The 22,858-nt window shown below is 39.0% G+C and overlaps 2 protein-coding genes across 20 annotated transcripts in view; one reads left to right on the forward strand and one right to left on the reverse strand.

Moving 5' to 3' along the window:
- Positions 1-7,035, reverse strand: part of COG6 (component of oligomeric golgi complex 6) — a 285,884-nt gene extending 278,849 nt beyond the window's left edge. For 9 of the 16 annotated variants that reach the window (XR_007473069.1, XR_007473071.1, XR_007473073.1 and 6 more), the window contains exons 1-3: positions 6,773-7,034; positions 4,731-4,874; positions 672-743 (exon numbers count right to left, since the gene is read on the reverse strand). Coding sequence is in view for 3 of the 16 variants with exons in the window: in XM_049701082.1 (XP_049557039.1) it covers positions 672-743; positions 4,731-4,874; positions 6,773-6,925 (369 nt within the window). In the remaining 13 variants the exon portion in view is untranslated. Of the gene's footprint in view, positions 1-671; positions 744-4,730; positions 4,875-6,772 lie in introns of all 16 variants that reach the window. The other 7 variants (XR_007473076.1, XR_007473077.1, XR_007473078.1 and 4 more) reach the window with 3 other exon arrangements.
- A 68-nt stretch (positions 7,036-7,103) lies between these two features.
- LHFPL6 (LHFPL tetraspan subfamily member 6) overlaps positions 7,104-22,858 on the forward strand; it is a 254,444-nt gene continuing 238,689 nt past the window's right edge. The window contains exons 1-3 of one of the 4 annotated variants that reach the window (XM_049701088.1): positions 7,104-7,228; positions 7,566-7,679; positions 10,708-12,551. The gene's annotated coding sequence lies outside the window, so the exon portion shown is untranslated. Of the gene's footprint in view, positions 7,229-7,261; positions 7,451-7,565; positions 7,680-10,707; positions 12,552-22,858 lie in introns of those variants that run through there. The other 3 variants (XM_033410105.2, XM_049701089.1, XM_033410107.2) reach the window with 3 other exon arrangements.

A 22,858-nucleotide genomic window follows, 5' to 3' on the forward strand; every position in this document is an offset into this window, starting at 1 on the left:
AAGGTATTTCAAGGATTAGGAAAATATTTATAAAGTGAATTGAAACAAATCACAAGTGTAACCAGTGAGATTCTCTCTCAAAGACCTGAACTGGGGAACACTACAAAACTAAGGCAGTTACTAACAAGAAGAGAGACAAGTCAGTGGTTGTGAGGCAGGTAGAAACACAGGGCATTAAATGAGTCAGAAGTATGTAGGTCAATGTTAACTCTACAGCCAATCTAGAGGTTTGGAACTGCTTTAATAAACAGACTTAAACTTACATACATTTTCCTGAGATATTTTTAGGCTGAACATAAATCATAATTAAGCTGGGTCTTTACTGGGCATAGCATTAGTTTGAAATCATTCCTAAGGCTTTCCACTAAGGAATTTATTTCTGCTGCATTTGTTGAACATTATGGGATTGAAAAGTTTATCAAAATTCCACAGTTATGTCTATACTGGCAAGATCAAAATATAAAGGCTTCTGGAGTTAACTGTGCAATATTAGTAAACCATCACCAAAGAGACACAAAGACATTTATAGTTAAAAAAAAATAAGCATAATATTTATATTCAAACATCCTACAGGGCATGATGTATCAGATATCCACACATTTTGTAGACCTATCTAGCAATTTCTGAAAGCTTATCAGGAACTAGGCTAAAATCCAGACATTATACAGTACCTGTAGGCGACATGTCATATCTTGACAACAGCTGTTCATTGCCTGAACATCTTCATGTATGCTTTCAAGTTCCTGAAAAGGAAAAAAGTAACATCAAGCAGTATATATAGTTAAAGAAATTTCTCCTCTTAGCCAAATCCTTATTTTTGTCCCTTTCTTGCCAAAGCATGACAAAAGATCCCATATTTAAGACTGAAAACGATTAAAAATAATATCTAGTATAAGAAAAGATGTAAAAAAAGAAAACCTAGTATATTCTTTTTAGAGGGTCTGACAATAGGAAAATGGCAAATGCTTTAAGAATATGAATACCCGTTTATTCAGAAATTCTCACACTAAGAATTTATCCTAAGAAATTAATCAGATAAGTGTGCAATATATGTAAGAGATGATCAACAGAGTTGCCTAAAACAAATGGAAAATGTGAAATGTTTCCAACCATACAATGGAAACCCGTGCATACATTAACAACGATAATATCTGTGTGTGTATGTGTGTGTGTGTGTGTGTGTGTGTGTATGTAAATTAGCATGGAAAGATGTCTATATAAAGCTAAAAAAAGGCTTATAAAGCAATACATATATATGTGTGCAGAAGAACACAGGGAAGACTCTATGAAGGGTTATACAATAAAATACTGACAGGTTATTTCTGTGTAGTAGAATCATAAGTAATATCGCTAGTTCCTTCTATTTCTGAATTTATTATCTTTTCTATAATGAATTATTTATAACTTTTAATTAATAAAAAACAAGAAAATTTAAAAACCCAATAAACTAACAATAGTGCCTCCTCCTATATGGTTGAAAGTAATCACATATTAGATCATGCCAAAAATCTGGTAAGTCTCCCAGTAACATTCTTTCCCTATATACTCCCACCTCCAGCCCCCTCCACATATGCAAGAATTTAGCTGGTCACTAAGGTCTATCATTTATAGCCCTTATTATGCACATCTTATCCACTTCTTTTTTTTACAACCCAAACAACTACTACTTGAGTTCAGTTCAATTGCTTTCTCCTGTATGGACTGATAAAAAACGGTCTTCCAACAGGCCTCCCAGGCTCCAAACTCTTTACTAAATCATTCTCTACAATCTTTACTGAACCAATCTCTTAATATGAAAAAATGATATCACAGAATTATATTTAACTTCATACTGCACTATTATCTTCTTTTTCCCAATTCAATTCAGTGCCACACAACAGAAAGATATGCAAGGAAAGAAAGTTTCAGTGGTAGACAGAGTCTTATTATGGTCTCTTTCAACACAATGCCCAAACCTTCAAATAAAAACATGACAGTTTTATGAAGGGGTGGGCCAATCACAGGGCAAGAGATAAGAAAGCAACCAAGCAGGACTACGAACAAAATGTAAGGATGAACCAGAGTTAGGAAATCACTTACAAGAATATGAGCATACATCCTAGTTCCAGAATTAAATTTTTTCCTTTCTCTATATAAAGTACTTTGAATTATAAAAATCATAGCACCAGACATTTTCAAATGTTACTCTCTGTATCTTACCATTAATAGGATGTAAATCAAATTATTTAAGTGCTAAACTGCTTTAAACAATAAAAGAATGATTTCAAAATAGCAATTAATGTCAGCAATAGCAAATAGGTACTAATAGGCAAATTAATCTATTTCCTTAAATCTCACTGTATAAGACTAGCACTATGACATTATCAGCCAACAAGGTCAAGAATAACTACTCCTAATATTTACTTTAGCTACTATAGTATACTGAATGAATCTGATTTGTAAAATAATAGAAATTACATCTCTTAATATATGAGTTAAATGCAGAGATTTGCTAAATTGTAATTCAAGAACCTTTACATTGCTTGTATGTAAAGTCTTCATTTGAACTCAAACTGCCTTTTATTCCCGATTAAATAAAATTACAGATTGTTAAATACAATTGCAGTATGATACCTTTAAAGAAATCTTTTATTATGGAAAAATTTCAAAATTATCTAAAAGTTGAGATAATGTGAATGCCTATGTACACAACACACGGCTTTAACAATTAGCAACTCATGACCACTCTTGTGTAATCTATCTCTGTACCCACTTTCTAACTCTCTTCCCATCCACTTTCTCCCTCCCTAAGCTGAATTATTTTGAATTCTAGATAGCATATCATTTCATCCATAAACATATCGGTATGCACGTCTAAGAGAACTCAAAAAAAAATGCCATTTACCCATCTAAACATTCAACAATAATCCCTTAATATGAAATTTCTATTCAGTGTTCAAATTTTCCCAGTTGTTTCAGATTTTTAAATAATTTGTTCAAGTCAGGAACCAAATGAGATTCACAAACATCAACTGGTTGATATTTCCTTTATTTCTTTAAATAAATTGTCTTTCTCTTACAATTTATTTGTTGAAGAAACCAGTTCATTTGCCTGCACAGTTCCCAGCACACCAGACTTGCTGACTGCTTCTTCATACTGTTAACATACTCCTCTGTCCCCAGTATTTCCTATAAACTTGCAATTAGATCTAGAAGCTTGATTATATTCTGGTCCAATTTTCTTGCAAGAATTCTTCACAGGTGATGTTGTATACCTTTGTTAGGAGTCACATATATGACTGTTTCTTTTTGTGAGATAAGCAGTTACTGATGATCAGTGGTTTCAACTTGGGCAAATTTGTCCCCCAAGGAGGCATCTGGCAATGTTTGGAAACATTTTTGGCTGGAACAACTTGAGGAAAGGTGGTGCTCCTGGTATATAGTGGACAGAGGCCAGGGATGCTGCCAAACATCCTACAAAGCAGAAGACAACCCTCAACAACTATCTGGCCCCAAATGTCAATAGTGCCAAGACTCAGAAACCCTGAGCTAGATCCTTTAAACAGTGGTTACAAACTCTTCTATCATTTCTTCATTTAGTAAGTGGAATATTACTATAAAGGGAAGCCTTGCCTCAACAATTGTATATAGTTGGTACCAAAGACAGGATAAATGCTTGACTCTTTCCTTTTATTTAGTTGTTTTCAAAACGATAAGTTGGTTCCCTCATATCCACCTAAGATAAGCAGTGAGGGTTCTGTTGGTTTTTAGTATCATTATGAACTCATGGATTTAAATACGCTTGCTGTGTTTCCGTCCACTGCAGTCATTCCTACTGATGCTCAAATCATCCTATATTTGGCCAGTGGAAACCTCTTAAGTTATAGCTCCAGAGTCCTTTTGACACTTCCCAATAGTCTTATACAGCCTCCTCACTTGGTACCTCCTTCCAGAGGGAAATGGTGTTTAGAGAGTACAGTTTAGATGTGCTCATCACTACTATCGCTCCCTATTTTTATGAACACTACCAAACTTCCCTTTTAATCTTCCAGATTATTAGCCTTCAGCCAATGAAATCCTACTACACTGTTAAAAATAATCTGTCTCACTAGAACCATGTATGACACTTTCATACAACTCACACAGAACTATTAACTATGTAATATCACTCAGTAATATTAACATAATTAACGAATTAATATGTATTATATAATACATAAATAAAATATAACATAATAAATAAAATTCATTTTCACCCTATGGTGAGTAGACTGCTCACTCAAGTGTAATGAAACATTATTTATTAACTGAAGTCATTGATCTTAATTAATCTGAAAATTTCATAATTTAGGATGCAGTAAAGTAACTCAATCCTAATTCATCTCCAGCGGAGAAGTGGTTATCTAAGGGAGGTTTATTCAGTGAGGGACTATTTCTACTGGAAAACCACTCAGAGAAGTGCTATTTTTTGTTTGTTTGTTTGTCTGTTTGTTTCAAAAGCGAAGATTCCTAAAAGAACATCCTGGAACATATGTTACAACTTTCCAAAAAGCAGCACTAGTGGAGGTTAGAGATTTAGAAATCACACTAATCCAGAGAAAGACCTAGAAGCTGCTGGAGTAAGTAGCTAAATTTCTATTTGAGCACGGTACACGAGTTGCAAACATATCAACTCTATCCATAGAGAAGCTCAGCACAGAGCCAGGCATATAGTAAGCTCTCAATAAATGGTAAGTGAAAAGTTTACATACTTCCTTCACTTCCTTGAAAATGCTTACAAACTCTTCATTGATGGCTAAACTTCTGCGTTCAATATCTCCACGTAAATTTCTTCGAGTGCGCAAACTATTTTCAACAAAAAAGGTTGAGAGTGCCTTGAGAGCTTCCAACATCTCCTACATAATTGATAATAAAAGAACATTATTGGGACCGATTTTCAAATGTTTTTCTAATCTCAAGCAAAAATTTAATGAAATCATTTCCAAATAATTTGTTTCCATTACACAATCCAAAATATATTGGATGACCTTCACATTACTGAACAGTAAACCTATTTCTGAGACACAATAAGGACATACTTACTTGTGTATTGTGACATATATACGTTATTCAATGCAGAATTGTTTGGAACTGCAAAGATTAGAAAAAACCGTAATGTCCATCTAAAAAGGATTGGTTTAAAGACATTATGATATAGCCATTGAAAAAAAGTGGAAATTCTTGGGACTTCCCTGGCAGCGCAGTGGTTAAGAATCTGCCTGCCAATGCAGGGGACATGGGTTTGAACCCTGGTCCGGGAAGATCCCACATGCCGCGGAGCAATTGAGTCTGTGCGCCACAACTACTAATAAGTCTGTACTCTAGAGCCCGCGAGCCACAACTACTGAGCCCGTGCGCCACAACTACTGAAGCCCGCACGCCTAGAGCACGTGCTCTGCAACAAGAGAAGCCACCGCAATGAGAAGCCCGCGCACAAGAGTAGCCCCCCGTCGCCGAAACTAGAGAAAGCCAGCACGCAGCAACGAAGACCCAATGCAGCCAAAAATAAATAAATTTTTAAAAAATGAATTAACATTTAACAAGAAATAACTGCTGCGGCACTGTGCTAAGCATTTCACCTGGATTCTCTCATTGAACCTGCACAACAACCCTGAGGAGGTTACTGGCAGTATTCCCAATTTAGAAACTTAACATAAGCTCACAGAAGTTAAGGGACTTATTGAAACCATAATGCACCAATTTGGTGGTTATATCTAATAAGTGGTGGTCCCAGAGCCAATCTTTCTTACTCATTATAGTATAACGCTATTTTTTACACACCAATTCTTATTGACAGCTTACTGTCAGTTACCTAAAAATTTATCTATAAAAATAAAATTTATAGATAAAAATTCTGTATCTATAGATTAAAAATTCTATTTTTATCTATAAAAATGTATCTGTAAAACTCTCACTTAAACATAGTCTAAAATATGTATAAAAAATAAAAATTTATCTATGAAACTTATCTAAAAATTTTAGATAGAAACTTATCTATAAAACTCTCACTTATACACATTCTTTTTTCTTTATGCCACCATGGCATGACCAATATACCTAGCGACTCAGTGATACAGAAGAGATAATCTGCTACCACGGAAGATGGAAAGTCCAATCTAAGTTTCAGGAGGTACTTGGGAGAGGATAAACTATCCTGTAAAGAAATACAAGATAGTTTACAAGATAAACTATCTTGTAAAGAAATACAGCATGAGCCCATACATCATAGACAGTGCTTAGCTCACAACAAAAACTAGTAGCCATGAGCAGGTGGTAGCCCTTTCACGCTGCAAATTATTTTAATTCTTTTCACCTGTCAATGGAAAGGCTCAAGGATGCTTAGCCCTGATCTCCTGTTCCCCCTAAGCTCACCATTCGCGCTGTCTTATTTTGTAGTTTGCTCTTTTGCATTTTTCTTCTCCTGCCTGGGGCTCTCCTCTCCCCTCCCTGCTCAGACCCCCGACACCTGCGGGGGCAGGGGACTTCACCGTTTGCCTTCCCTATCCAGAGTCTTCGAAGAACAGTTTTAATTAAATATGGGGCAACACCCAGGAAACCTCTTTGCTCTTCCAGGGGCTCCTCGGCCTCCCCTTTCTCACCTGCCCCACACGGCAGCGCAGCGGGTCCCGCGGGCCTGGGGTCCCCTCCGCGGCGGGGACAGGGACGAGACCGAGGGCGCCGGACAGACACCGCCCCCAGCCCGGGTCCGACCCGCGGACGACGCAGCACCCTCGACCCCGCCAGTCCCGCTCACCTTGTCGTTGTCCAGCCGTGTGTCCAGGATTTTACGCAGTTTCCGCGATAGCGGGTTGTTAGTCTGCGCCGAGGGCCCGCTGGCCCCATTGTTGAGGCCGTTGGCAGCCCCGGTGGCGGGCACTGCTACTACTTCCCCGCTGCCCTCGGCCATAGCGCCGCACGTCCCGCCCCCCAACTCGGCCCCAGCTACCTTAGCCCAGAGCACTGACGCGCCGGCAGCCCCGTAGCGCGCCGGCAGCCCCGTAGCGCGCCGGCAGCCCCGTAGCGCGCAGGCGCGCATCTGCCGCGCATGCGCCCTCGGAAGGCTCTGCTTCGCCCACTCCTGTGCCGCCAGGCTGCTAGGAGTGGTAACAGCTGCTGGGAGGGTAGAGAAGTTGGGGGAGGCGGAGCAAGACCCGCCGGGTGAGAGGAGAGTAACGCGAGATTTTGCAAAGTGGACTGAAATTCAAATCAGGTTTGGAGTTTGGGAATTACGGTTTATGGGATTAAAGGCACTTCGGGGTCCTGAATCTGTGAAAGTCTGAGCTAGACTTAAGTAAAATACACTGAGGCCTGTGCCTGGGCAACTGTGTTCAGTAGAAGCTAACTCTAGTTAAATTCGCTGTAGAATACTTTGTAACTGTTTCCTGCTATGAAGGAGATTTAAATGCAGATGTGGAAAGAATTCCAAAATATAGTATGTGAAAAAGCAAGGCGAGTTACAGTGTGTATAGCGTGATCACTTGTGTGGTGTGTGTGTGGTGTGTGTGTGAAATAGAGGTACGTGTAAATTTAGGCTTTTTTTTTTTCAGGATGACATTCCTTTGGAAGAGAGGCTTCCAATTTTCATTTTGTACCTTTCCAAACGGACTGAATTTTCTAATCTTCCCCGTGGGTTACTTAGTATGTCAACAGCGGTTATTAAGGTAAGGTAATTATGGCCTACTTTTCTGTGTTTATTTGTACTTCTCTGAATTTGCAATTGTAAAAAAAAAGGAAACAAAATAATTTGAAAATTAGGATGATATAGTAGGATGAAGACAGGGAAATTATTGTAAAATTTAAATATATTTAAAGCAATTTGTATATTTTTTAATGTTCATCTATCATTCTTTTATAAGGCTAACTATAAATACTAAGTTAAGGGCTTGAAATCAATACTTTTCAATAGTTCAAATCAGTATTTTCCAACAGTTAAAATAAATATTCAGGTAAGCCTCATTAGAGACCTAGGTTTTATATATATATGTGTATATGTAATATTTATATATAACAATTTTTATTGAAGATAAAGGTTTTCTTTTATTGAAAATGTAAAAGATATTTATGTATATTGAACTTCCTTAATATAGTAGACACTGAAAGTATTAGAGACAGGCTCCGACCTAAATATTTTAATTTAATGGGAGAGCAAATACATGCATGTAAAAGAGTAAAGCATTTTTATATAACAAAGAATTTTTTTATAAATTTATTTATTTGTTTGTTTTTGGCTGCGTTGGGTCTTCGTTTCTTCACGTGGCTTTCTCTAGTTGTGGCAAGTGGGGCTACTCTTCGTTGCGGTGCGTGGGCTTCTCATTGTGGTGGCTTCTCTTTGCTGCGGAGCATGGGCTCTAGGTGCGTGGGCTTCAGTAGTTGTAGCACGTGGGCTCAGTAGTTGTGGCTCGGAGGCTCTAGAGCGCAGGCTCAGTAGTTGTGGCGCACAGGCTTAGTTGCTCCGCGGCATGTGGGAAAGCATTTTTATATAACCACAGAAGAACCATGCTGAAGTGTAAAACGTGGACATACTTACCTTCCAAGTATCAGTTGAAAGGAGGGCCACTTCAATTTCCCCCTCTTCCCCTTTGGTTAGTTATTAAAGCTTTCCTGCTCTTTGGCTTCTGAAATAAGTGGAAGTCACATCATTTTGGTCACTGTGACTTCATCAAAGTATAATATGGCATTTATTAAAGCCACGTCTGGTGAATCACAGAACAAAATAGAATGCTCAGTCCTCTACATTCTTCCCTGTATTAAAAACAATAGTTTCTATTATTTAGTGTCCAAATTTATTGAGAATCAGGCTCAATGCTGGATCCTTTTAATACACTATTGTTATCTGCATAACTACCCTGCAACATAGGGATCATTACCATTTTATCATGTCATTAGTATTCTGTTTATGATGAGTAATCCAAGGCTACAGAAGTCTTTCCGAGGACATAAGGCTACCTCACATCTCATCGTTAGTTACCAGCTAAGTTGACAGTAATTTTCAAATTCTACTACTGCTTCCTCAGTTTTCATTTTGAGTTGTGTACACCTCTCACTTGGAATGTAGGCAAAAACTTTTGCAGCCAAACTTTCAAATGTATTCTGTGTCGGTGTTGCCTTGACACTGTGCTTACTACCTTTGCACTGACACCAGCACTATTTCTCGAAAACAGATTTGGTCCTGTCACTTTTTCACTTTAAAAACCATAATGGCAGTTACTGAAGAAAATAACGTTTTAGTATGGTGTACACGTACCTTCATAACCGGATCTCAGAGTATCGCTGTAGTTTTATTTCTAGGTACTTGTTTGTGATTACAACACTCAAGCCACCTGTATTTTTGGGGCCACAAACACATCCCAAACTTTTAAGTCCCCATACATTGGCTCATATAACTCACTCTTCCAGGAAAGTGTGCTCCTGTGAAACTGGTGAAATCCTATTTGTCCTTCTGGCTCCACTCAAATATCACTTCTTCTCTGTACCTTCACATAGCTCCCCATCTGGCCTTGGGCAGAATTAATTGATATGTCATGCAAATTCCATAGCACTTAATATAATACAACACCTCTAATAACTTGTGTCATACAATTATTTTTAAATTTACTTAAGTTTTGTGTTCCTCCACTAGAGTCTAAGTACCTGGATGATGGGGACTTTGCCCTCCTGGTTTCCAGCACAATATCGTACACAATATATGTGCTGATTAAAGGCTTACTGAATGAAAAGTATTGAAATGAAGTTTTTGTGTTTTTTTAATTTTATTAATTTTGGCTGTGTTGGGTCTTCATTGCTGCGCATGGGCTTTTCTCTAGTTGCGGCGACTGTGGGCTACTGTTCGTTGTGGTGTGTGGGCTTCTCATTGTGGTGGCTTCTCTTGTTGCAGAGCACGGGCTCTAGAGCACAGGCTCAGTAGTTATGGCTCACGGGCTCTAGAGGACAGGCTCAGTAGTTGTGGCACACGGGTTTAGCTGCTCCGCAGCAAGTGGGATCTTCCCAGACCAGGGATTGAACCTGTGTCCCCTGCATTGACAGGCAGACTCCTAACCACCGCACCACCAGGGAAGTCACGAAATAAAGTTTTACAGCTTTATAAGTTAGAGTTTTTTTCTTTTGAAGTGTAGTTGATTTACAATGTTGTGTTAGTTTCTGCTGTACAGCAAAGTGATTCAGTTATATATATGTATATATATAAATTATTTTTCAGATTCTTTTCTATTATAGGTTATTTCAAGGTATTGAATATAGTTCCCTGTGCTATACAGTAGGACCTTGTCGTTTATCTATTTTGCATATAGTAGTATCTGTTATCCCAAGCTCCTCATTTATTCCTCCCCTTCTTCCCCTTTGATAACCGTAAGTTTGTTTTCTATGTCTGTGAGTCTATTTCTGGTTTATAAATAAATCCATTTGTATCTTTTTTTAGATTCCACATATAAGTGACATTATATGATATTTGTCTTTCTCTGTCTGACTTACTTCACTTAGTATGATAATCTCTAAGTCCATCCATGTTGCTGCAAATGACATTATTTCATTCCTTTTTATGGCTGAGTTATATTCCATTGTATAAATCTTCTTTATCCATTCATCTGTTGATGGACACTTAGGTTGCTTCCATGTCTTGGCTATTGTAAATAGTGCTGCTGTGAACATTGAGGTGCGTGCATCTTTTCAAATTAGAGTTTTCGTCTTTTCCAGATATATGACCAGGAGTGAGATTGCTGTATCATACAAAAATGAACTCAAAATGACTGAAAGACTTAAATATAAGACATGAAACTATAAAACTTCTAGAAGAGAACATAGGCAAAAAATGCTCTGACATAATCATAACATTTTCTTAGATCAGTCTCTCAAGACAAAAGAAATAAAAGCAAAAATAAACAAATGGGGCTTACTCGAACTTATAAGCTCTTGCACAGCAAAGGAAACCATGAACAAAACGAAAAGGCAACCTACGGAATGGGAGAAAATATTTGCAAATGATGCAACCTACAAGGGCTTAATATCCAAAATATACAAACAGCTCATACAGCTAAATATCAAAACAAACAAACAAACAATCAAAATATGGGCAGAAGACCTAAACAGACATTTCTCCAAAGACATACAGGTGGCCAACAGGCACATGAAAAGATGCTCAACGTCCCTAATTATTAGAGAAATGCAAATCAAAAGTACAATGAGGTTTCACCTCACACTGGTCAGGATGGCCATCATCAAAAAGCCTGCAAACAGTAAATGCTGGAGAGGGTGTGGAGAAAAGGGAACCTTCCTGCACTGTTGGTGCGATGTAAACTGGTGCAGCCACTATGGAGAAGAGTATGGAGTTTCCTTAAAAAACTAAAAATGGAATTAGAGTTCTTCATTGCAATGAATAGGAACTGACTGGGGCTGACTTCAATAGAAATTTATTTGACAAGAGGATTTGGGGTAAGTCTCAAAATTAATAGCAAGGATGAAGGACCACACTTGGAAGAGAACATGGGGAAACAAAAGCAAGCTGGGGACACATTGCCATCATCAAAATCACTCCAGAGAACAGCTGATCGTGGACCCCAATGTCATTACTGCTGAAGCCTGGACCGACAGGTCACTTCACCCACTGACCCTGAACTTTAGGATGCCTCCACTGCACAACTGCTGGTGCTGTCTCTGGAGACTGTTGTTTAAAATTCTACCACTTCCTGAGGAGTTGTCCCCATCTATGCTTTTTGTGTCAGTTTCTCTTGATTCCCTGCAGTGCCAATTTCTTTGTGTCCTCAGGTTTTGTTTCTACATTTGTGTGTCTGCTTAGTTGAACCTAAAGCACATGTCCATGCTCTGTTTTCTACAAAGGCTGAGAAATCGAGTATGAAATTTTTACCTTTCATTGTTAGTTATGTCAATTTCTCCGTGAAAGTCCTAGTAACATGTACTGTCTCTCCTGTGTATTTCTCTCAGGGACTTTGAAGCATCGGTCCCACATTTCCTATCTCTTTTTAATCACGACTCCCTGCGCCTTTTCTTTGCACCTTCTGTTACCTGCTTTACTGCCTAGTCCTTGATTTTTAGGCATTGAGGCTTCTCACATGGAAATAGTTCCTGATTTCTCTCTTTTCTCTGAAACCTCATGAATTTTGAAAGCTGCTTCAAATTTTTCATTTTCTTTTTTTGATTCAGGCATATTTTCTGCCGTAGTTCTCATCCTTCAGTTTGTCCTTAAAATTCTTCAATTTTAAAGTTTCATAACTGAAACCTTAGCAGTCATGAATGTAATGATTTCATACCTCTTTAGCAATAAAATGATTTCAAACCTGCACATGAAATCTGCAGAATGACTAACTGCGGCTGGTCTGACTGGAGCCTGGGTAAGGGCTGGCTTTCTTTGCTAAGTACACCTTTTTTTCTCATCTGTGCAGCCTCCCCTTGGCTGCCTGTACCAGTTGGAGTTTGGGGTTGCAAAGTAACAGACAGTGTAATTTACTGGAAGGAGGTGAAGGCAGCTCAAAGAACTGAAGGCTGAAGGTCCAGCTGGGAACCAGCAGCAACTCAGGATCTCAGTAAGTGGAACCACTTGTTGGTTTTTAGGGCACTGCTGCTAATTCTTTTTTCTGCTTTTGCTCAACATTCAAAGTCCTAAAGCGAGTAAACTTTGACCACGTGCCCATCCATTGGTCAGGACACCATGTTTTATGGTTCCAACCTGTTACCAAACCAAACTTGAGTGCACTCAGGCAAAGCACAGCAAAGCCAATCTACCAACACCAGGTTGTAGTGAAGAAAAGTGCAGCATTTCTTGCAAAGTGCCAAGCATGGGACAAAGCAAGGGAAACGTGAAGCTCATGCTCAAAAGACCAGAACTCCTCAGTGGCTTTCAGGGCAGGGTTTTTAAAGACTGTGAGGGAGAGAGTCCCAGGATGCACGATCGGCTTGTGGAGAATTCTCTGATTGGTTGATGGTAAGGTAACAGGGTGATGTTTCAGGAATCTCCGTCGTCAACCTTCTGGTTCCAACCAGTTTGGGCTCTACGTGCTGGTGGTCAGCATGCAGTTAACTTCTTCCATCTGGTTGGGGTTTTAGTATCTATCAAACGACTCAAGGATATGACTAAGGATTTTATCTATAGCCATTGAGGAAGAATTAAAGGTTCTTGATTTTGTTTTATGAGTGAACTACTATGATATTGTCTTGTTTGACTGTTTTCCTTTGCTTCTGCATTTTTTTCACTTCTCTGATTAAATTTGCTCTTTGGAACTCTGGAAAGGCCTAGGAGGCTAAAGCTTTTTACAAACAAGAGTCAGGGGACATGAGGATGTCTGTGCCTGGGAAGGCCCTACAGGGTCCTGCTTGATTTCAAACCCAACAGCACACAGTACTGGAGAGGTAATTCTGGTCAACATAATAACTATAAATTTGTGGTCTGTGAGACAGATTAGGAAATAATCTATATTTAAAAGGTGCAAAATCTAGAAAAAGAGTTTAGTTACAGCCCCAGCACTGGGGGTAGATGGGACTGTCATGCAGATTTTAATTAGCTTCCAGCAAACAGAGATTAGTTGCAACTCAGTGGGGTGGAAGATAGTGTGAGTATGAGATGTTGTGCACCCAAATTAGACAATTATATTTATGACAGGGGTTATAGTAAGAGTTGTGTCAGAAGTTAGTGTAAAAATAAAATGGCTAAGAAGTAGCCAGATGAAACCATTTCTAGATAAACAGGATTGGCATATTAACAGGCAGCTCAGGTAGATTATTCTGGAAATTGCCACTAGGTTCCAGGTCTCTGTCCAGAATCTCTAACCACAGCCTGAAATTTTTTGAGTAAAGAGATGATAAAATGACTTAGCAACTCCAAGAATATGTAAAAATAAGCATGGAGAAAATAATGATAAAATCCTTGGAATCGATATTTTTGTACCAGTTTGGAATGTTAAGGGCAAATCTAGGTGACCACAACTGCAGAAAATAAATGAAAAAGAAAATGGGAAATTTGAGCAGTGTATATAATCATCTGAAAAATATAGGTTGTCTTGTTTTTAAATCTGACATATTAAACTTGTAATTTCAACTTGAAAATTTTTTGTGTGTGATTTTAATTTTAAAAGGTATAATAGTATTTGATAAGTTTTAACAGCATTTATAAGTTTAAATAAATCTGAATCATCAAATCTTTATTATTAGGTTTTCAAGTATCATTTAAGTACTTAAGAATATTTTGTGTGTTAGGTTTGTAATTCCACCTGCTTATCTGTTTGAAGTACTTTAGAAAACCAGATATATGAGATATTTAAGTTGAAAAGTTTTAGATAATTAAGTCAATCACAAAAAAATTCTTAAATATTTAGGAGAACATAACTTGCATGACTTTAATATGAAATATTTAAAATAATACATGAATTAAATTTATGAGTTGTACTTAAATGCTTGGGGAAATTTAATATCTTAAATTTAGAAACAAGTTGAGTATTAATTAACAATCACCAGGTTTGTAAGTAGATTTACTTAATATTTAAGTTGTATCTTCAACTTACAATCAAAATTGTAAGGTATGAACTATTAGTGAAAATGAATGCAGATGTAAGAATTTGTTTCTACACACAAAAGCTATCTTTATACATTTTTTAAAAACCCCAAAAACCTTAATTATCAAGTGATAATTCTCCAGAAAGCTACTGATATGTTGAAACCACTGGTAAAATGGTTGGTACCCTGGTTCCAGAGTCAGAAAGCCTGGTTTGAATCTCAACTCTGCCACTATATGCCCCCGGGCAAGTCATATTTTGCCTCCAATTCTCAATCTCCTCCTCTACAAAATGCTATAACACTACCTGGGTTATTGAGTAATGAGGACTAGATGAAGTAAGATGGGTGTAAGAGGTATTATATAATCAAGAAAGTAACACGTAGTTGCCACATTTATCTGAGCTATTTCACACACTCTCAGTGGAACTATGCAATAATCCATTCCTGCCCAAGTTTCATACAACAGTCCCACATTATCAGATAAATAAAGCATATATATTTTTTCACACACTTCCTATCTCCTTTCAGCCTCAAGTTTCATCTGGCACTCACGTGTACGCATACATGTAAATACATAGTTTAATACTAAGGTGTAAGCATCTGTGCACTTTCCAGAGTTTCTTCTGGCCATTCCCTCTTTCCTTATACGTATGCATGTATTCTCCAATAACAAGCCTCATTGTGTCTACTTGTTCATTCTTGTGGTCCGAATCTACAGGGTTGCCAGCTGGCCTCTCTTATTTAACACACACTACACGTAATCACCAGATAGTAATGTCTCCAATTTAAATAGCCACAGGTACTATTGTCATTGTCCAATTTCTGTGCTGCAGCTTTAACATAGAAACCATCTATTTCCCCTTCTTTTGATTTGGTCTCCACCTGTCACTGTTCTGCATAGGTCTGACAGCTTTTGGCTTTTAATTGATTGTTACTGATTTTGTTTTCAGAATAGATGAGTCCATGGCCTCTTATCAGAATTAAGCAGTCCACCAGTCACAGGGAACCTGATGTCTGTTGAACTCTTTTTCTGCTTGAGTTTCCCACCTACGCTGCGCTGTGCTTTGGCCATCACATCCATCCCTTTGCCTGGAACGCATTTCCTTTCTTCCTCCCTTGACTATCACTTACTCATTCTTTTAGAGTCTCAGGAGCCTCCTCTTCCAAAAATGTACCGAGTCAGGCCAGCTGTCCCTTCCATGTGCTCTTGAATCACCCTCCAGGTGGTTCTCTCACTGCACTTTCACACTCTGTGTCATTATCGACACATTTTTATGATATTATTCGCGCTAATCTGTGAGCTCCCTGAGTCCAGAAACCATCTCATTCATCTTTGAATACTTGGCACTTCATGCAGTTTCTGTAATGTTGTTGGAATTTGATAAGTATTTGTTGAATAAATGAAAAATTAATATGAATAAATGAATAGACTGATGTATTTGAATAAACGATGACCCAAATTGTAGAAAATATATTCTGTTCTAAACCAAGCTGAAAACACAGCATTTCTGTTAATATTAATGTCCTCACCCTTCACTCATTTACCCAGAGGAGAAACTCAGGGTTATCTCTGCTTCATCTCCACTACGCCCCTCACTTTCCCTGGTAATGAATCGTGTATTGAAATCCTTCACAGAACTCTCGTACCTATGCCTCTAGCTCCCCCTTCCTAGTCCCATCGGTACCTCCCTATTCAAGACCAGAATTTTCTCAACAATTTATTAACCACGTCCCTTCTTTCTGTTTCACAGTTCATTATAAAATAGTCTTTTATAGTCCGTGAAATAGTCTCATAGTACATTGATACCAGATTTTTTTCTTAAATACAGTTCTTGATATGTCTTGATGTATTGATATATCACTTCCTGGATCAAAACCTTCAATGCATCCCTATTCCAAATGTAAAGCAGCGATCCCCAAACTTTTCAAAAGTATCACCCCCCTTCAGCTAAAACATGTTGAGAGTGTGCAGTGTACAGATACATACATATTTATAACTATATATTTAAGTTATGACTGTAATAACATGCTAGAGACATAAACGGGCATACGTTGCATTATTTAACAGGCACAAAAACATAAAAGGTTGAGATAAAGAGAAAATATATTTTGAATAATTTTTATTTTATTAAGGTTCAAAGAACTTTTTAAATCTAAATTTTTATTATTCATATACATGTTTACTTACATATGCATACAATTTATAGATATGTCTGCTTAATTATTTTACTTTAAAAGATTTTATATGTATTTATTCATATTTATGGTATGTATATATATATATGCTTCATTATTTTTTAAAACTTTGGTTAATACTTTGTGATACAGCAACTGAAGTGGCTGCTCTCATTCCAAGTTCAGTTTATTTTAATACCTCGTTCAAGGGCTGTCATGGAAAAAAAACTCAGGATTTCGCAAAGGCACAATACTATTATACCGTTGATAAGAAGGTTCCTCATAAATAACATGGGGTCTATACCTATATTTCAAATGTCACTTTTTCTAATACTATTTCTTATCACCTCTCATTAGATTATCCTTGGTTTTGTCTTGTAATGTAGGTCATGAACATCTTATACTTGGAGGATAAGGAATGTCCGCTCTGCCACATTTTAATTTATTTGTGATTGTATTATTAGTACTATCTTCAATCTGTGGGTTCGCTGAAGGCATCTTTTTAGGCTATTTGCCATTTTGGAGGATGTTTAGTTAAAATTAAATGACATAATCTAAAATCCACCAAACTGGACCCTCACGTCTGCAAACCCATTGCAAGGTAGCCTGTTGCAGTGAGCAACACACTGAAAACTAGCAAAAAACGATGACTCCCTCCCAATCCTGGCATTATGGAGCACCCACCCTTCCCTCAGGATGCCTCCCCGACTGTACATGACATGAGATCTATGACCTTGAAATATGGAGGGTGAGGGAACTAGAGTCAACCCATAGAGTGCATTTCAGTAATGCATCATTTCTTTCATTTCTAACATTAAAAATTAAAACTAAATAAAAGTTTTGACATCATCTTGCACCCCATTGCGCTCTCCACTCTCTGACATCCATCCTGGGGTTATGTCCCTTGTTGGAGCACACCAGTGTAGAGAATCAAGTCCATAGTGCTGTCTCTGGCTTCCAGCTGCTTTGTAATTTGACCCCAACCCATCTGAGAAATATATCCTTATATTTTACTGTCATTGCTTCCCTATACCTATCTTATGCTGCACTGCGAGCATTTAATCCCCTTCTTCTAAGCATGCCCAGTGCCTTTCATCCCCACCCTGCACATGCCCACTCTTCTGCCTTATATGCTCTCCCCACTTTACTTCTGTATCCCCACCTACCATTTTTCTCCTTCATGAAACCTTCCATTTGGGTATCATCCCTTTTACCTCATCTGAACAAAGGTTCATAGCAGTTAAAGGTTCTCTTTGGCGCTTAAATTAGAAAGAATTATGTGCATGTATTATCTGTTCTATGGTCAGGTTAAACACCTTTAAGAAGAGGTGCTGGGTCTCATTAATTTTTCTATTCCTAAATTATCTTGCAAATGTCTTGGCACATAATAGGCATTCATTCGGAGGCAGTGTGATACTGTAAAACGATATGGGCTTTGGAATCAAAGAGACCTGACTCATGGGAGAAGGATTAGCATTTTGGTGAAAATTTTAGAAAGGAAGAACCCTCTATCATTTCAAAATAACCGACAAGGGAATGGTCACACATTTACTCTCAGTAGACGCCAGCCGACAATCCCTTGAGAGGTGCAGAAGAGACTTCTCCACTTGGTGTGACATCAAATTGAAGTTCCTTTCAATGGCATGAGTCTATGATTTGGAGCAGAAAAAAAACACCAAATCTCTAAAGGCCACTCCCAAGGAAGATGCTGTTATATTTTAAAGTCATCTGCCATATCTCAATTGGATTAACCATTTCTGGTCTTATTTATTGACTAACACATGTATAAGATACCATTTTAAGAACAGGAAGTGATTTCAGGTTTTGATAGGTTTGCTTATCCTTTTACAAGTTAACTAGCTCAGTAATTGATTATGTCCCAGCTTATTCTGGAGGACTGGCTGTCCTGCTGCTAACAAGAATTATTCAGTCTGTTAATTCAGTCTGATATCATCCAGCCATGTTCCATAGGCACAGATAATGAAGGCAATTTACGTAATGGAAGTTACATAATTTATTGCAGGGCTAGTTTTTCTATCTTCCACACCCAGTTTTGACCATTCAGCGATCAGAAGAAATAGTTGCAAGTATTGTTGATGACCAGAAGAACTGTTACTCTCCTCCCAGCACAAAAGTATAAAGTACACACACACACATGCACACCCATGCATTCACACGCATACTTCCATGGTGCTTGAAATAGCATTAGAGTTTCTTCTGGGAGATAACGTGGCAGTGCCCTTTTTCATTGAAACTGATGCCCCTGGAAGGTACCCCGTACCTATTTGTGGTGGTCTTATTTTCCAGTTTGGGAAACAGAAAGATGTGTTACTGGATTAAGGATAGTGCGAGTGAAAAATGACATGGGACCTTGAAGTAGCTTAAAAATAGGGAAACATCCATGTGTGGAGCAAGCGGAGGAAAGGTCCCAGTAATCCAGTCATTCCTCATGACTGCCCCGATGCAGCGCCGCCCTCGGCTCCTAATACGCCCCAGGCCTGGAAGTGCACAGCCTGTCAGCAATCAGAACTGACTTTTTCTTTTTTCTGGCCACACCGTGTGGCACGTGGGATCTTAGTTCCCCAGCCAGGGATCCAGCCCGAGCCCCCTGCACTGGAAGTGCGGAGTCTTAACCAGTAGACCGCCAGGGAAGTCCAGAACTGACCTTTTAGAATGTTTTAAATTCTGCCACCTTTGGATATCTGAGGATGCCCACTGGGTGTTTATATGGAGGGAAGTTTTAGTGTCTGTATGTGAATCAAATCGAAGAGTGCAAATTCTCCACTTTACTTAACCAGTCCCTTTATACTGTGCTTACCTACCATGTTCACGCAATCCTCTCCCCTATTTAACTTTCCCCAGTACAGTGGAAAGGAAAATTAACTCACCTGGAATTCAGAAAATTATAGTGAAGCTTTTAAAAAGTGTTGACTATTTTTTAATAAATTTATTTGTATTACTTATTTTCTTTTGGCTGTTTTGGGTCTTCGTTGCTGCGTGTGGGCTTTGGCTAGTTGCGGTAGCGAGCGGGGGCTACTCTTCGTTGCAGTGCACGGGCTTCTCATTGCAGTGGCTTCTCTTGTTTTGGAGCACGGGCTCTAGGCGCGTGGGCTTCAGTAGTTGTGGCGCACAGGCTCAGTAGTTGTGCACACAGGCTTAGTTGCTCCTCGGCATGTGGCATCTTCCCGGACCAGGGATCAAACCTGCGTCCCCTGCATTGGCTGGCGGATTCTTAACCACTGCGCCACCAGGGAAGTCCGTAAAAAGTGTTGACTTTTTATCCTCGTCACAGACCCACTGAGTCTTAAGATTGAGGAAGAGGAAGATTTATATTGAAAAGGAAAGAAAGGGGCTTCCCTGGTGGTGCAGTGGTTGAGAGTCCGCCTGCCGATGCAGGGGAAACGGGTTCGTGCCCCAGTCTGGGAAGATCCCACATGCCGCGGAGCGGCTGGGCCCGTGAGCCATGGCCGATGAGCCTGCGTGTCCGGAGCCTGTGCTCCACGATGGGAGAGGCCACAGCGGTGAGAGGCCTGTGTACCGCAAAAAAAATAAAATAAAATAAAAAATAAAATAAAAAGGAAAGAAAGAAACGAGGAAGGAAGGGTGGGAGGGAAGAAAGAAAATGCTCCCTGCATATTTTCTTTTACTACTAAACAATTTTGGGAGTCTCTAATCCAGTGGTTTTTCAAAGTGATTCCTCAATGCAGAACTTCATCATCACCTGGAAACTTGTTAGAAATACAGATTCTCAGGCCCTGCCATAGGCCCACTGAATTGGAAATTCTGAAGGTGAGGTCCAGCAAACTGTTTTAACAAGTCCTCCAGAAGCTTCTGGTATGTGTTGACTTTTGTGTTCTGCTGCTCTGTGTTTTTCAGTAAAAGCACATCCATAGGTGATAGGCCCCAAGGAGAAGCTTCATTTCTACAATAATTTTGTTATTCTTTCTCTCTGGTTCTCACAAACCCCAGGAGGTTGTAATAAAATAAATATAAAAAATGGAATTTGTATTATGGTTACTGCATACATGCTTCATTAATCTCCTAGCTTATGGTACAATACATGTGTTATTTACCCATATACCTCACAACAAAAATTAGTATATGCCTCATACCATCAATAAATATTTATTAATGAACAAATAAACTTTTCTCTTATAAAAAGCAAGTTTTCTGTTTGGAATTTACAAATGCATCCGGTTAGGATGGTGGATCTTTTTTTTTTTTTTTTTTTTTTGCAGTACGCGGGTCTCTCACTGTTGTGGCCTCTCCCGTTGTGGAGCACAGGCTCCGGACACGCAGGCTCAGCGGCCATGGCTCACGGGGCCCAGCTGCTCCACGGCATGTGGGATCTTCCCGGACCGGGGCACGAACCCGTGTCCCCTGCATCGGCAGGCGGACTCTCAACCACTGCGCCACCAGGGAAGCCCAGGATGGTGGATCTTTAATTACTATTTGGTGGGCACATGTTCATCTGATGTTGCAAACATGATATATGTGTTTATAGCTAAGTGGAAGTTAATTACCACGATCAAGAAGAACAATTCAAAAAAGCATCCTACTAATTTTGGATCAACAGCATCCTCTTTTCATACTAAGGAAAATCAGTCTTCGTTCAGTCCCAGGTCCTTAAAATATACTCAATAAATCAGATTGATGATGACAATATTGATATCAGGGTTATCACGCCTTTAGATACAAATCTCATTTGGGAAATTTTCTGTCATTCCTGGCAACCTAAAACAAATTTATGCTGGTCAGAAATTGGAAAATAATCAAACACAGACAGTTGTGAGCAATTTCTCTCACGATTACAGACTTACGGCTCAGTTCATCAATATTTGAATTACATGTGTGTAGCACAATGGTTGTTAAACCGTTTCTCTACAAACTACAAATTAATATTAATGAGAAATTCAATGGCACTCAGCAGCAGCATTCTGTCACTGTACTAGAGTAATCATTGATTTTTATTTTAAATATTAATGCAATGCAATTTTTGTCAGCTTAAAGCAGTAATCTCACAGAAACAGCAAGACCTAAGTCAGGTGAGACTCTATTACAGGAGGTTTGAAAGCAAAGCTGCCCACAGGGACTGGTTAGTAAAACTGGAATTGCTCTCCAGCAATTGGCATATGGTTATGAACAACTGTCTCCTAATTAATAGCTGACCCCTGGGGTTATTTGGTTTGCAGTTTGGGGCCTATCTGTTTCAAGAGCTGCCTAGTGTCAGAGATGGAGTGGTTCATTCTGAACAAGAAATTCAATCGTGAGGCCAAGGAACAGAGCCACCAAAACCAGCTGGCGCTTCGTACCAGAGGAGAGAAGAGTAGAGAGAAAAGCTTGGGGAGGTGTGACAACAGGTGAACAGCAAGCTTTGCGATGAACCAACATTGGTGTGAGAGGCCTGATAAAATATGGATGCGTGTTGTTGAGCCAGCCCTATTCTTTACATCTGAAGGAGCAGAAACAGTGTGCTCTAATAATCTCAGAGTAAACAGATTTTTCTTTAGGGGAGGTTCTTTAATCAAAACATGATTCCAAAGCCTAATTAGCAGAAACCACACCCAATCTCTCTTTAGGACCTCAGGCCAGAAAACGTACCAGATGAATGATGATACAAAAGGAGAAATCTGGGGCTTCCCTGGTGGCGCAGTGGTTAAGAATTGCCTGCCAATGCAGGGGACACGGGATCGAGCGTGGTCCGGGAAGATTCCACATGCCGTGCAGCAACTAAACCCGTGCGCCACAACTACTGAGCCTGCAAGCCACAACTACTGAAGCCCGCGCAGCTAGAGCCCGTGCTCCGCAACAAGAGAAGCCACCGCAGTGAGAAGCCCATGCACCGCAACGAAGAATAGCCCCCGCTCACCGCAACCAGAGAAAGCCCGCGCATAGCAACAAAGACCCAACACAGCCAAAAATAAATAAATTAAATAAATAAATTTATTTAAAAATTTTTTTTAATAAAAAAAGGAGAAATGCTCTCTTGCACAATTCCAGGCTATCCCTTGAAGTCCTATTTCTAAAGCTTATTTTCTACTTTTTAAGGTAAAGGATAGGCACTGTTATTAATTTTGTTACTAACACTAAAAAGCTTATAAATCACCTGCCTCTGATAGGAAATTGACATCAAAATAAAAATTACTGGTGAAGTATATGTCTACATACT

This window comes from Orcinus orca, chromosome 18 (genome assembly GCF_937001465.1).
Source record: "Orcinus orca chromosome 18, mOrcOrc1.1, whole genome shotgun sequence".
NCBI lineage: Eukaryota > Metazoa > Chordata > Mammalia > Artiodactyla > Delphinidae > Orcinus > Orcinus orca.